Source organism: Suncus etruscus, chromosome 6 (assembly GCF_024139225.1).
Source record: "Suncus etruscus isolate mSunEtr1 chromosome 6, mSunEtr1.pri.cur, whole genome shotgun sequence".
NCBI lineage: Eukaryota > Metazoa > Chordata > Mammalia > Eulipotyphla > Soricidae > Suncus > Suncus etruscus.
The window spans coordinates 31,331,606-31,345,606 of record NC_064853.1 but is presented as its reverse complement, the minus strand read 5'-3'; the positions used below and the strand labels follow the sequence as shown (position 1 = coordinate 31,345,606).

At 50.6% G+C, this 14,001-nt stretch overlaps 1 protein-coding gene across 2 annotated transcripts; it reads right to left on the bottom strand.

Moving 5' to 3' along the window:
* Positions 1-448: 448 nt before the first annotated feature.
* On the bottom strand, positions 449-13,183 carry TMEM275 (transmembrane protein 275). Of its 2 annotated transcripts, none has more exons than XM_049775093.1 (2): positions 12,835-13,183; positions 449-1,521 (listed from the first exon to the last, which is right to left on the bottom strand). In XM_049775093.1, exon 2 carries the CDS (start codon positions 1,446-1,448, stop codon positions 978-980), a length of 471 nt encoding a protein of 156 aa, XP_049631050.1. In that variant the 5' UTR covers positions 1,449-1,521; positions 12,835-13,183; the 3' UTR covers positions 449-977. The 2 variants fall into 2 exon arrangements, with proteins under 2 accessions (XP_049631050.1, XP_049631049.1); XM_049775092.1 differs by lacking the exon at positions 12,835-13,183 and adding an exon at positions 12,322-12,798.
* Between the last annotated feature and the right edge of the window lie 818 nt (positions 13,184-14,001).

The window sequence follows — 14,001 nt, the reverse complement described above, 5'->3', positions numbered from 1 at the left end:
CACATGTACACACACATTAATACACATGTATACACATATAAAATGGATGCACAAACATGCATACATGCAGGTACATGCATTTACACCACATGGATCAGAAAAGGGACCCAGTCTTGATTCTCCTTGCAAGGCAACTGCCTGGCCTACTTGGCCAGACCCAGGTAGAGTTCAGGCTCCACCAGTCGGGCCAGTCCAGTAGAAAGAATGGTCCAGGCTTCACATGGGCCTGGAGAGCATCCCCTCACCTTCCTTCTCCTCACTTCCACATCAGGCATGAAGGCAGACACAAAGGAAGACATGAAGGGAGCATTCCAGTGCCCCCCCTCCCAGTCCAACCCACAGGCACCCCCACCTCTGTCAAAGGTCTCATCTAGCATGATCCACTGGGCCACAAGTTGGTGCTTCCAGAAGGAGAATATTGAGCCCCCAACACCACTGCAGAGACTTCACTTTATTGAAGAGCACAACGGGGTATACGAAGAGGGTCACAGCAGAGAGACATCAGGGCTGGAGAAGCCCCCTTGCCAGCACTCACCCCTCCAGGGGTCCCACTTCAGTTCCACTGTTCACACTTTCTAAAGGTCACCATGGGATGTAGAAGGGGTTGGGGGCGGTGTGGAGGACAGAAGAAGAACTGGTGAACTGATGATCTTTCCTGGGATTTGTAGTGCCTTTTTTTTTCACCCTGCCTTTCCTCCCATTCTGGGAGTGCAGCCTCGCTGGACTTAAGACTGAGGGTTTTCAGAGCCCCATAAAGGTGAGGCGCTTGGGCTGCAACTTCAGGGCCCAATTTCATCAGGTTTGAAGTAAAGGTAGGGTGAACTTCTGTACTGTCACCTCACCCACCTACCAATATTCCCCAGAGGCAACCTAGGAGGGGTCCTACTACTAGTCCTTCTTTTCTCCTCCACCACCTTTGTCCCCCAGACTCCAGGTAGTGGGAGTGTCCGGAGTAGTGGCAGCTGGGATTGCTGAGTCTAGGGGGTTCTCTGTTCCTGGGGCAGATGGAGTGGGGGCCCTGGGGCGCTTGGAGCAAAGCCCTGAGCAGGCGCTGGGACGTCCAGGATGAAGGGGCTGGGGCTGGAGGCGGGGCTGAGCTGCAGGGCCATGGTGTCCTGCGCTGTGGCTGTGCGTTCGGGGCTCTCCAGCTCCAGCGCCACTGGCCCTGAGCTGCCGCCCTGGTCCGCTTCAGCCGCTGCCCTGCGTCGGGCCGCAGAGTTTTGGTTACACAGGCACCAGCCGGTGAGGAAGCCCAGGGACACCATCACCATCGATGGCCCCACGACGAGCGACGCACTGAGCCCGGGCAGGAAAGGCCAGAAGGTGCCCGCCAGAGTCAGGTTCACGCCCGCCACCAGCACGCACAGGCCGAAGGCGCAGCACAGAACCCGCGGAGTCAGGCAGGACGCCTTAGCCGCGGGGACTCCGGGCTTCTCCAGGGCCTCCATGATTTGGCCACCAACGCTGGTCACCCCGCTTGCTCCTGCCGCCGGCCCAGCGCATCCCCCTTGCCCAGGTTTCCTGTGAGCACAGAAGAGTGGAAGAGGTGAGTGGGCCCCAGTCCCACCCATATCTTCAGTGTCCCCCAGGCTGGTCTTGGCCAGTCTCGCTTTTCCAATAGGGAACCAGCTACCCTGGTTCCCACCCAGATCCCCAAGTTCCTGATCAGATCAGGGATTGATTTTGCCATGTCCTTCCCCACTTCCTCTCAGCCTGTAGCCCCTCTCCTCCAGGAAGCCTTCTTGGGCTTGTAAAATGGAGAAAATGGCTGTAATGTGTGTCTGGATGCCAATGAAATGATCTTCATCGTTATTTGAAGTCCTTTCAGAGAGCAGTAGTAGGGGAGGAATTTAGAGAGTTCCTAGTTCTCCAAGTGGGAGAGAGGCCTGGACCCTGTCCCTTCTTCTTCTTCTTCTTTTTTTTTTTTTGGGGGGGGGGCCACACCCGGCAGTGCTCAGGTGTTACTCCTGGCTGTCTGCTCAGAAATAGCTCCTGGCAGGCACGGGGGACCATATGGGACACCGGGATTCGAACCAACTACCTTAGGTTCTGGATCGGCTGCTTGCAAGGCAAGCACCACTGTGCTATCTCTCTGGGCCCCCTTCTTTTTTTTTATGGGGGACACACCCGGAGGTGCTCAGGGGTTTCTCCTGGCTCTGTGCTCAGAAATCATTCCTGACAGGCTCAGGGGACCATATGGGATGCCGGGGATTGAACCTGGCTCCTTCCCAGGTCAGAAGCATGCACAACGAACACCCTACTGTTGTGCTATAGCTCCAGCCCCATGTCCCTTCTTGTTTAGAGGAAGAACACTCCAAAAAGGTTTAGTGGATTTGGGGCTGGAATGATAGCTCAGCAGGTAGGGTGTTTGCCTTGCATGTGGCCAACCCAGGTTCAATCCTCAGTATCCTATACAGTCCTCCGAGACTGTCAGGAGTAACTTTTGAGCACAGAATCAGGAGTAACCCCTGAGTGCTGCCAGTTGTGGCCCCAAAACAAAACGAACAAACAACAACAAAAGGCAAAAAGGTTTAGTGGATTCACAAAGTGGAAACAAATCAAATGTCTGAGAACAGATGAGGAAATAAAGAAACACTGGCACATCTACACAATGGAATACTACACGGCTGTTAGAAAAGATGAAGTCATGAAATTTACTTATACATGGATGGATATGGAGGGTATCATGCTGAGTGAAATGAGTCAGAGGGAGAGGGAAAGGGACAGACATGATCATACTCATTTGTGAGATATATATAAAAAATACCCAACACAGTATGAGAATAATACCCAAAGACAATAAAAATGAGGGAGTACAGTTAGGGCAAAGAAGGAACCACAATACAATGATGGTTGGAAATGATCACTCTGGACATGAGCTGAGAACTAAAAGGATGTAAAGGGATAATATGCATGATAATCCTTCAACAACAGTATAGCAAACCAAGGTTCCTAAAAGAAAGAAGAGAGGCAGGAAAGAGAGAGAGAGAGAGACAGACAGACAGACAGACAGACAGACAGAGAGAGACAGACAGAGACAGAGACAGAGACAGACAGAGACAGAGACAGACAAAGAGAGAAGAAAAGTGTCTGCCAGAGAGGCAGGTTGGGGCGGTGTTGAGAAGGAAACTGGGGAAACTGATGGTGGGAAATGAACACTGGTGAAGGGATAGGTGTTGGAACATTGTATGAGTGAAATTCAACCATCAACAACTTAAAGTTCTTTTTTGTTTTGTTTTTGGGTCACACTCAGTGGTGCTCAGGTGTTACTCCTGGCTCTGTCCTCAGAAACCACTCCAGGTAGGCACGGGGACCATATGGGATGCTGGGATTTGAACCATCATCCATTCTGGATTGGCTGCGGGCAAGGCAAACACCCCACTGCTGTGCTATCTCTCTGGCCCTTAAAAAAGATATTTTAATTAAATTACTGTGAGATACAGAGTTAAATTTTGTTGATAGTTGAGTATTAAAAAACTGGAGAAGGGGGAAGCAAAAAAAAAAAAAAACAAACTGGAGAAGGGGCCAGAGCAATAGCATAGCTGTAGGGCATTTGCCTTGCATGCGGCCAACACAGGACAGACCCCGGTTTGAATCCCAGCATCCCATATGATCTCCTCCCTTCTCTGCCCGCCCCCCATGCCTGCCAGGAGCAATTTCTGAGCACAGAGCCAGGAGTAACCTGAGCGCTGCCGGGTGTGACTCAAAAACCAAAAATAAATAAATAAATAAATAAAAATAAAATAAAACAATCCAATCCCCTCAAAAAAACTGAAGAAACAAGCTTCCCTCTCTTTGAAGCCCTACATTCCTGTTTTAGTTTCCTAACTATGCCCGTTGCCCCTTGCCAACTGGAAAATGTCTTTTTTTTTTCCAAAGATTTTTTTGGGGGCCACACCTGGCGGCACTCAGGGGTTACTCCCATCGCTGTGCTCAGAAATCACTCCTGGCAGACTCGGGGGGACCATATGGGATACCGAGAATCAAACTTAGGTCTGCCCCAGTGCAAGGCAAACGCCCTACTACTGCGTTATCTCTCTGGCCCCTGGAAAAAGTCTTAAGAGGGAAATGAAAGAAATACTACTTCTCTCCAAAAACCTGATTCCTCTTACATAAGTATTGCTTTGGATCTCCCCCAATCCTTTAAGCATATTTGTTAATTTTGGGGAGAAGCGATGCCAAGGATTGAACTCAGGACTTCACACATGCCAGGCAAGTGTTCTGCTGAGTTCCATCCCTCTCCCCTTAATCTCCTTACATATTTAATCCACTCTTTTCAGCTCTCCAAAGTGAGTTGGTCTGAAATAAATTACCCTGTTTCAGCTAGGAAAAAAAATCTAGGTGAGAATTTGAATTAGCACTTTGAATGCTAGATTAACCTGTACTTCTTGATACTCTGCAATAGTATCTAGTTGAATTTTCGCAAGAGATTAAGTATTACTGTTAGTATCCCTATTTTTCAGATGAGAATGCTGAGGCACATGGACTGGTAAAATGTAGTTTAATGGGCTGAGCATTGTTTTGCATGTGGGAGGCCCAGATTTGTTTTCCCACAACATGGTCCCCTCCTCACCCATGTATTTCTGCAAAAGATTGAATGTGGGAAAGAAGAAAGAAAGAAAGAAAGGAAGGAAGGAAGGAAGGAAGGAAGGAAGGAAGGAAGGAAGGAAGGAAGGAAGGAAGGAAGGAAGGAAGGAAGGAAGGAAGGAAGGAAGGAAGGAAGGAAGGAAGGAAGGAAAGAAGAAAGAAGAAAAAAGAAAAGAAAAAAGAGAGATAAAGAAATGAGAGAGGGAGGGAGAGTAGAGAAGAGAGAGAGAAAGTGAGAGAGAGAGAGAGAGAGAGAGAGAGATTGAGTTGAGATAGTGAAGACAAGACCACTGAGTGCAGTTGTGGGCCTATAATTTTCAGCTCAGTGTCCTGCTGAGCCTGGCCCAGTGTCTGGTGGACAGAGCAGAGCGCAGGCCAGGCCCTACAGGTGCAGGTTTCCTTCAAGCCCTGTGTAAGATCCTGTAATTAGCAGATAAACTAGGGTGTGTGTTCGTGTCTTTCAAGGAAGGCAACTGGAGTCTTGGCTCAGCTCACCTCATTTTAACAGCAGTAAATCTCTGCCCAAGGGCTGAGCTTCCTTCCCAGTGCTAATTGCCAATAAGATTCTATCTGCTGCTGCAGGTAAAACTACTAGACATTTCCACCCTGATAAAAGCAGGGCAAAGTGCAGCTAGGGTGCCAGACTGTTTCTAGAAACTCCTCTACCTTGGTTCATTGGGATAAGGGGCACATCTGAGTGTTTTGTCAGTGGTACCACTGCCACCTGGTGAGAATGTCACAGTACCAGCTCCTGTTGTGTTGTGGCTGCTCAGCTGGCTCTGTTAGGGGTGTCACTGGTGCTGTTCACAACATTTTTCCATTTTATCCACTTTTTGGGAACACATTAAAATTGCATTTCCTGGCCAACCTGTGATTAGGGTTCAGTAATAAACTGTCTAGTAATGAATCCTGCTATTCTGTGTTCTAGGTTGGGGCATTTGCTTTTGAAAGCAGGACTCTCCATATATATATATATATATATATATATATATTTGGGTCACACCAGGCAGCACTCAGGGATTACTCCTGAGATTACTCCTGCTCTATGCTCAGAAATCACTCCTGGCAGGCTCAGGGGATGTCTGGATTCGAACCATCGTCCTTCTGCATGCAAGGCAAACAAATGCCTTACCTCCATACTATCTCTCCACCCCCACCCCTATTGATGGCATTGTTCTCCCAACTTCTTGTTTTTGTTTTTGTTTTTTGGGCCACACCTGGCGATGCTCAGGGGTTACTCCTGACTATCTGCTCAGAAATAGCTCCTGGCAGGCACGGGGGACCATATGGGACACCGGGATTTGAACCAACCACCTTTGGTCCTGGATCGGCTGCTTGCAAGGCAAACACCGCTGTGCTATCTCTCCGGGCCCAGTTCTCCCAACTTCTTTAAGCCCTTTATCTTTCATGCCTGAATTCACTGCCTGAGAAGGAGCAAAGGCTCAGAGCTCTTGACTGCATTGTGGGGCTGGAGCTGACCTTCTCTTTAGTGAAGAGAAGAAGCCTAGAGCAGAAGAGACTCCATTTTGTCAAACCAATGTTAATTTTCCATTTAAGGCTAATAAGGTGAAGTTTCTATTTAAGGGCTAAGTTTCTATCTCAACAGTAATGACATAGATCCTATGACCCTATAAACCACAATATATCACCCTAGACATTTAGCCATAAAAGAACACGATGTAAAAAAAAAAAAAAAAAAGAACATGATGAAACACTCTAACAACAGTCAATCAACTTAAAAGTCAAGACTTCCTGCTTCAAGCCCTATTTAATCTGGTTTGTGACTCCTGAGCCCTGACCAGTCAGTTTGTAGCTTGTTGGCTCACAGAATAAAGCTTTGCTTTTGCTTTGCTTTATTTTAACTGTGTGGCCTTGTCCTTTGCCCTAACTTTGGCACTCCAAGCCTCTGGGATGTGACGATGTGAAGATAACCTGGTTCAATCCACCAGATGGAGGAAACTGAGGGTGGGGAAAGGTCATGAAGGGAGGCGGCCAGCCCAGCCCAGAACCAGGCCAGGCCTTTGCTCCTGCAGCAATGCTCTATGCATTGCTGTGCAGACATGCAGGTACCCTTTCTTCCTGTCTTTGGCCAGAGAGGGCTCTGGTTTCTATTTGAGGAGTTGACCAGTAGCATCTGGCCACCAGGCTTCAGAGGACAGAGACCCCTAGTTTGGTCCTTTTGAGTAATATGGGGGGCCAGAGGCCCTCTCTGAGTCCCCACAGTCTATTGGGCAGCTGGAATGTATCAGGAAGGTTTATCTGAGTCATTGTCTTTGAATGTGTCCACTTATGTCTCCACCTTCACCGTGAACCTATTCTGAAAATATTATTAAGAAATTATTGATTCTCGGGGCCGGTGAGATGGCGCTAGAGGTAAGATGTCTGCCTTGCAAGCACTAGGCAAGGATCAGGACCGCGGTTCAATCCCCTGGCGTCCCCTATGGTCCCCCCAAGCCAGGGGCAATTTCTGAGCCTTAGCCAGGAGTAATCCCTGAGCATCAAACGGGTGTGGCCCGAAAAACCAAAAAAAAAAAAAAAAAGAAATCATTGACTCTCATGAAAGTGGGACATTTTTCTGTTCTATTTTTGTTTTCTTTATTTCAGGGCCCAGTTGTTTTCAGGGGTTCTGTGCTCAGGAATCACTCCTGGCAGGATTGGGGAACCATATGGGATGCCCAGAATTTAACGAGGGTTGGACCCATGCAAGGCAAGAGTCCTCCCTCTCCGCAGTACTATCTCTCTGGCCCTGAAAAATGTACTTTTTTTCCCTGTGACATGCTGCTCTTGGCATTGACAGAGGGTTAAGTCATTTTCCTAAGAAGTCATTTGCACTGACTGTGAGGTGAGGATCCCCACTGTATCTATACCTCTTGCTCAACACGTTCCTTTTTTAGTTGGGCTGTCACTAAGCCATGCTATAGGAAGGGAAGTTCAGAGGTGAAACAGGCTCAGAGGTGAAGGTGTTGTGTGTCCAGTTGTGAAAGGTATGCCCAGTTGTGAAAGTGTGCCACCAACATAGATGCAAGGCACACACACACACACACACACACACACACACACACACACAGAGATAGGCAGGACATCAGAAGACTTCTCCCTGCCAGGGGTGCCTCAGAGTACTTTGAGGAAGAGGGAAGGAAGCCATGGGAGAGGTGATGAATGGTAAGTGGAGGTGATTGAGGGATCTGTGGGTTTCTTGGAAGTTCGGACAAGGCGGGTCAGACTGGAAAGCCCACGTGGCTTTTGCAACACCTGAATTTCCACTTCCTGGAAAGGAAGGTGCTGATGCTCGGCTACTTCTCAAAAGCATGTACTTGACCCTTCTATCCAGTCAACCATGGCTGCACTTTGGGCTCAGAGACCAGCACTCAGAGGTGGGGGTCAACTGAAACCCCTTCCAGCCGCCTTGCCCACCCCCAGGCAGCCCTATCCTGGAATGTCGGTGCTTACAAGATGCTTCCTGTTCCCCAGGCCCAAGAGTTTGAGGCCATGCAGGCGCTAGCTCTGACCCAAGTCCTAGCTCCAGGACACGGGGCATAGATCCCACATTGGCATGCTTGTGTCTCACCAGGACTCCTGAGCCTCTCTGGTCCCCTTCAGGATTCTGCTCCTGGAGTTCAGGTCAGCCTTGCCCCTGTCCCTGCCTGCCTGCAGGGCTCTGCCCCTTCCTGCTCCATTCCACCCCATTCCCAGGGAACCACCCACATCACTCTTACTCACTGCTGCTGTTTGCTACCCTGGAAGTTCTTGGCTCTGCCAACTAAACATCTCCCCGGGGCCATAAGAATCAATCACACACAGACACACACAGATACACACAGATTCACAAATAAACATACAGATACAGGCACACAAAGACAAACACACACAGATACACAAGCAGACAGACACACAACACAGACACAAGGCACAGGCAGACAGGACAGACAGACAGACAGACAGACAGGGGGGACTTCTATAGACTTCTCCCTGCCAGGAGTGCTACAGAGTACTTTGAGAAGGAGGAAAGGAAGATGTGGGAGAGGTGATGGATGGTAAGTGGAGGTGGTTGAGGTTTTTGTGGGTTTCATGTCCCTGGAGGCAGGCACCATGGTTCTCTTGACTGGGTTTTGCTCCTGGTAATATGGGAAATGGTGTCTGTGAGCTTGTGGGTTTTGACTTCCTGAACTCCTGACCTAGATGCCCAGCCTCACTTCAACTTCTGCTGCCATGCCTGATGCAGGGGTGCCAGTGGGGACGGGCTGCCATGAGCAGCTACAGAAGTTATAGCATGCTTGGTTTAACATTGTCCCCACCCCAGTGCCTCCTGCTGGCGCCTTACCTCCTGTACCAGGTCCTCTGCCCTCGCAACCTAGGCAGGGACCCCATAACCCCATAACCTTTGGCACAGACTTCCTCCTGAAAAAGCCTACTGTCCACTCTGGCCTGTGGTTTCTAAACTAGAAACTTTCCAAGAGCAGCTACTAATGCTCAACACTGTGCAGAGCTCCGTGTTTTTAGTGTGTGTGTGTGTGTGTGTGTGTGTGTCACTTGGGACCACTGCTCAGGGCTTATTCTTTTTTTTGTTTTGTTTTGTTTTGTTTTTGGGCCACACCCGGTGGTGTTCAGGGGTTATTCCTGGCTATCTGCTCAGAAATAGCTCCTGGGGGACCGGAGAGATAGCATGGAGGTAAGGTGTTTGTCTTTCATGCAGAAGGTCATTGGTTCGAATCCCCGCATCCCATATGATCCCCCGAGCCTGCCAGGAGCGATTTCTGAGCGTGGAGCCAGGAGTAACCCCTGAGCGCTGCCAGGTGTGACCCAAAAACCAAAAAAAAAGAAAAGAAAAGAAAAGAAAAGAAAAGAAAAGAAAAGAAAAGAAAGAAATAGCTCCTGGCAGGCACGGGGGACCATATGGGATGCTGGGATTTCAACCAACCACCTTAGGTCCTCGGTCGGCTGCTTGCAAGGCAAACGTCACTCTACTATCTCTCCGGCCCCATCAGGGCTTATTCTTGGCTCTGTGCCCAGGGATCACTCCATATGCAGTGCCAGATGTAATGCCACTCTGAATCAATACTTAGCGTAAGTTCCTCCATCTTAAGATATTAGCCATGGGCCCGGAGAGATAGCACAGCGGCATTTGCCTTGCAAGCAGCCGATCCAGGACCTAAGGTGGTTGGTTCGAATCCCGGTGTCCCATATGGGCCCCATGCCTGCCAGGAGCTATTTCTGAGCAGATAGCCAGGAGTAACCCCTGAGCACCGCTGGGTGTGGCCCAAAAACCAAAAAAAAAAAAAAAAAAAAAAAAAAGATATTATCCATTTTCTGATACCAACAATAGCTAAAGTGCGAAAAAGTTTCACCAGGACCACGGAGAATGACTTGGGTTGGACAGACTGGTATGCCTGGAATCCAGAGTTTGTCTTATGCCAATAAACTTCTGGGGTGAGGCCCTTTTGTAATCAGGTCAAGAATTTTGTTTTCCATTTTTCCCATTTTTCTGGGTCTATGCAAACAACGGCGATTGCCACTACTATCACACCTTTACTATGTTTTTTACTCTTATCCTTTAAGGAAAAAAAATACAATTTACTGAACTTAAAAACAAGTAACTGTAGTAGAATGCCTGTCTCGAATACAGGCAGGGGATGGGTAGGGGGGAGGGGGTAACGTTACACTGGTGAAGGGGGTTGTTCTGTTTATGACTGTAACCCAACTATGATCATGTTACTTAAATAAAAAATATATTAAAAAAAGATATTAGCCATTTTATACATACTGGCTGACCTCTCAATCACCTCCCTACCATGTCCTGTGTTGTGTATGTAAATATTTTGGGGGATTACTATGTTACTTACCCTAAACTGATTGGTGATTGTGCCCTACCCTAGGGTGTGACCTGGCATTCTGCCCCCACCCTAGGGTAGGACCTGATTCTGCTTTCACCATTGGTTGGTATCTGATCCCACCATTGGGTGGTACCTGACTCTGGAGTATAAAAACAGGGGTCTGTGGAAGGCCGGGGCTTTTGGCTGGCTGGAACTGAATCTGAGTCTTTGGACTTCAGTTTTGTCCATCCGAATAAAGCAAATATCTCCACGAGCCTGACTGTCTGCGAGCTGTTTACCCGCCGTTTCACCTCAGAACCGTGGGCTAGACAGGGTGGCAGACGTGTGCTCCGAGCTGGAAGAAAAAGGCCTCATTCTCCATCCCACCATCAGTCAACCTCTTCAGGGGCTGATTTGCTACAGTCCTGCAACCCTCCCCTCTCTGGAATGAGGCCCTGTGCAAGCAGACAGGGTGAGCTGACCTAACAGTTACCTCCCAACCAAGTCTAGAACCTCCCAACCATTTCCTGGACAAAGTGCCATCCATCAAAAAGAAGGAGGATACTGGTGGTCTGACAGTTCCCAAGGATATGTGGACACTATACTCTCTAAGGAATCTAAGCAATCATTGTGAAGGACATAAGGAAATTGTGAGTTGTGGTTTTAGAGCATAAAAAAAAGCCCCTTATCCAAGGTCAGTGTCATTTCCCTAAAGGGAAATGCCCTGACAGGTCAGCTTCAGAACTCAACACTTGCTTGACTTGTGATTTGTGCATAATAAAATCCTTTACTACAAAGCTCATTGCTGGGGCTTGAGCAATAGCACAGCGGTGGGGTGTTTGCCATGCATGTGGCAGATCCAGGATGAACCTGGTTCGATCCCTGGCATCCCATATGGTCCCCCAAGCCAGGAGTGATTTCTGAGCGCATAGCCAGGAATAACCCCTGATTGTCACAGGGTGTGGCCCCCCTCAACCCCCCCAAAAAAAAAAAACAAAGATCATTGCTTTGTATTAGGGTCTTTCGGATACCAGACCCTAATCCCAGGGATACAGCCAGGGTTTGCCCCATAGAAGGTCAGTCAATGTTTGACCACTCTAAGACCCCTCTGGCCTATGCCCTCATGGATGTAGGAGATCCACTGCTGTCACCTGTGGGCAGGACACTGGCTCAGAGATCTTGACTGAGAAACATGGAATAGGTTGGGCCTTGATCTGGGGTGGAGGGCTCCTTTAAGGCCCTGGTTCCCGGAGGGCTGAGACCTGACACAATCCTGGAATTCTCCATGTTTACCCAGAGAGCAGGGGAGCCTCTGTGACTCCACCACATTAAGTAGAAGACTTCAGTCTTCTCCAGCAATTCACAACAGGCACCACCAACTGTTGCTCTGTCTTCTGCAGAGCAAGCTTCAGCCTCCTCAGAAAGCCTCCCACCTCCCCACCCCAGTTCCCTCCCTACTCTGCTCACTGAGCCCCCTAGGAAAACCTTCCATTAGCCCTGATTGCCTCCTTCCAGCTTTCTTCCTTTGGTCCAGTCTACATTGCTACTTCACCTTCAATCCACGTCAGCCTGGCCTCTATCCACAGCCATCTGGGGTGACAGCTCACTCCAGCCAGTCTCCCGGATGCTGAGAGCACCCTGAGGTCCCGCCTTCTCTTCCCCCTCCTTCCATCTTCCCCTCACTATTCTCCTTCTACCTCCGTCCCCCCACTCCCACTCCTTTTCCCTCCCCTTTCATCTTTCCCTTCCCCCACACTCCAACTCCCACCCCGGCAGGCCCTGCTCCCTTCTCCTCCCTTGGGGTCTCCCCCACTCCCAGCCCAGTCATCTTCTCTTCAGGCTCTCTGCGCTCACCCTCTACCTCCTGGTGCACCCCCAACCCTGCTCCCCACGCCCCATCCTCCACCATGGGAGCTGAACTCACCTGGCCTGGCTCCTGAGCTCAAACCTGACCTTGGCTTGCTGCAGCCAGTGCAGTCAATGTCGGGGCTGTCAGCTTCCAGTGAATTCAATAAGGCTCCAGTCAGCCCCTGACCCTGGTGTCCAGGCCTGATGCCCCAAGAGGCTTCTTGAGAACCAGGACAACTGTCAGGGGAGCCTGGGAGTCCAGCACTCCCCCCCACCCCCAATTTGTGGGGAGCTGAGTCCAGGGGCAGAGGTGTGGAGGTCTGGAGCACAGGGTCCAGGAACAACCCCTGGATGCAGTGTGTCCTCTTCTCTCCGTCCCTCCTCTGGACTCCCCCGTTAGAGCCACAAGTCCCCCTTCTCAGAGCCACAGGTGTGGCCTCCGGTCAGCTTACTCGGCCTGGGGGGGGGGAGCAGCACCCCCTTATTCTGAAGACCAGCCTTCCCATCCCTGCTCTGTGCTCACGCCTCCTTCCACCCCAACCCCAGCGCAGGGCTGGTCCAGCCCCCACCCCATCCGCCCCTCACTCACCGCTGGGCAGGGGAGTCTAGGCCTGGTTGTGTGGGTGCCAGAGCCCCCCTCTCGCGGCCCTCTGCTCCCGACAATCCCCGGGAGCAGCGTGGTTCTCTCCAGTGCGCCCACTCCCCTTCCTCCTGCTGCTTGGCGTTTCCAGCTCCACTGAACCCCTCTCCGCCCACTCCGTGGTGTGTGTGTGGGGGCTCTCAGGAGACCGGATGGAAGCTTTGCTCCCCACTGCCGGAAGGACCCCCAATTTCGCTGGTAGGGGGCGGGGGGAGTTGCTGTCCTTGGCCCTTCCCCAGGCTGCCCCCTCCTGTCCGCAGCACTGAGGAAGGGGCGGAGGAAGGGGCAGGAGGGCTGAGGACTGAGGGTAGAGCTTTGCAGTGGGGAATGCTCCCCCCTTCCCTGTTGGGGTGATGAGTGGGGAGCAAGCCTGGGCTCACGCTTGTCTTGTGGCCCCACCCCCTTCATGCAGTGGGGCTCCTCTTAGCCCCCATTCTCCAGGTCTCAGCCCTCCTGCAGGGGGGCATAAATTGGGGTCCCTAGCATTAAGGTGGGGGCACTGCCTGGAAGGGTGTCTGAACAGGGTGGGGACACAGAGCCCCCTCTACGTTGGAACCTGCTCTAGGTTTGACTGGTCCAGCACCTGCTCTGACTGCTTAGCCCAAGCCCCTGCCTCCAAATCATAATTGGTGTCACCCTGGTGATGGGGGTGTAGGATGGGGTGCATTGGGGTGTTGTATCCAAATACCACAATCAGCTATCTTCTGGATTGGGGTAAAGGCCACCTCCGAAGCACAAGACCAAGGAGATAAACCGAGATACTGAGAATACTCACCAGTTTCAATGGTCTTTGGACCTGTGCCTCTTTCTTCCCCATCACCCCAGCATTTGCCTTTTGGTGGACTCATTAATTCATTTATTTTTCTCTAGTCCTCCCAGCCCCTCTGGGACAGGCCCTGCCCAGAACCACGGGCTTCATGTGGGTGGGATGAATGAGGGAGAGGGGCTTGACCTCTCTGGCTTTGGGAAATCCTGTCCACACCTCCAGGAAACAACCCCATGGAAACATTGGGCACTGAGCTTGCTCCAGATGTGATCCCTGTGGTCTGAGGAGTGTGGAGAGAGAGGTCCCCAGTTCTTTCCCCTCATACAGTTGAATGGTCTCCCCCATTTTCA

What these genes read in the sequence shown, in the direction of transcription:
- TMEM275 (XM_049775093.1), bottom strand. Translation starts at nt 1,448, where the DNA reads ATGGAGGCCCTGGAGAAGCCCGGAGTCCCCGCGGCTAAGGCGTCCTGC.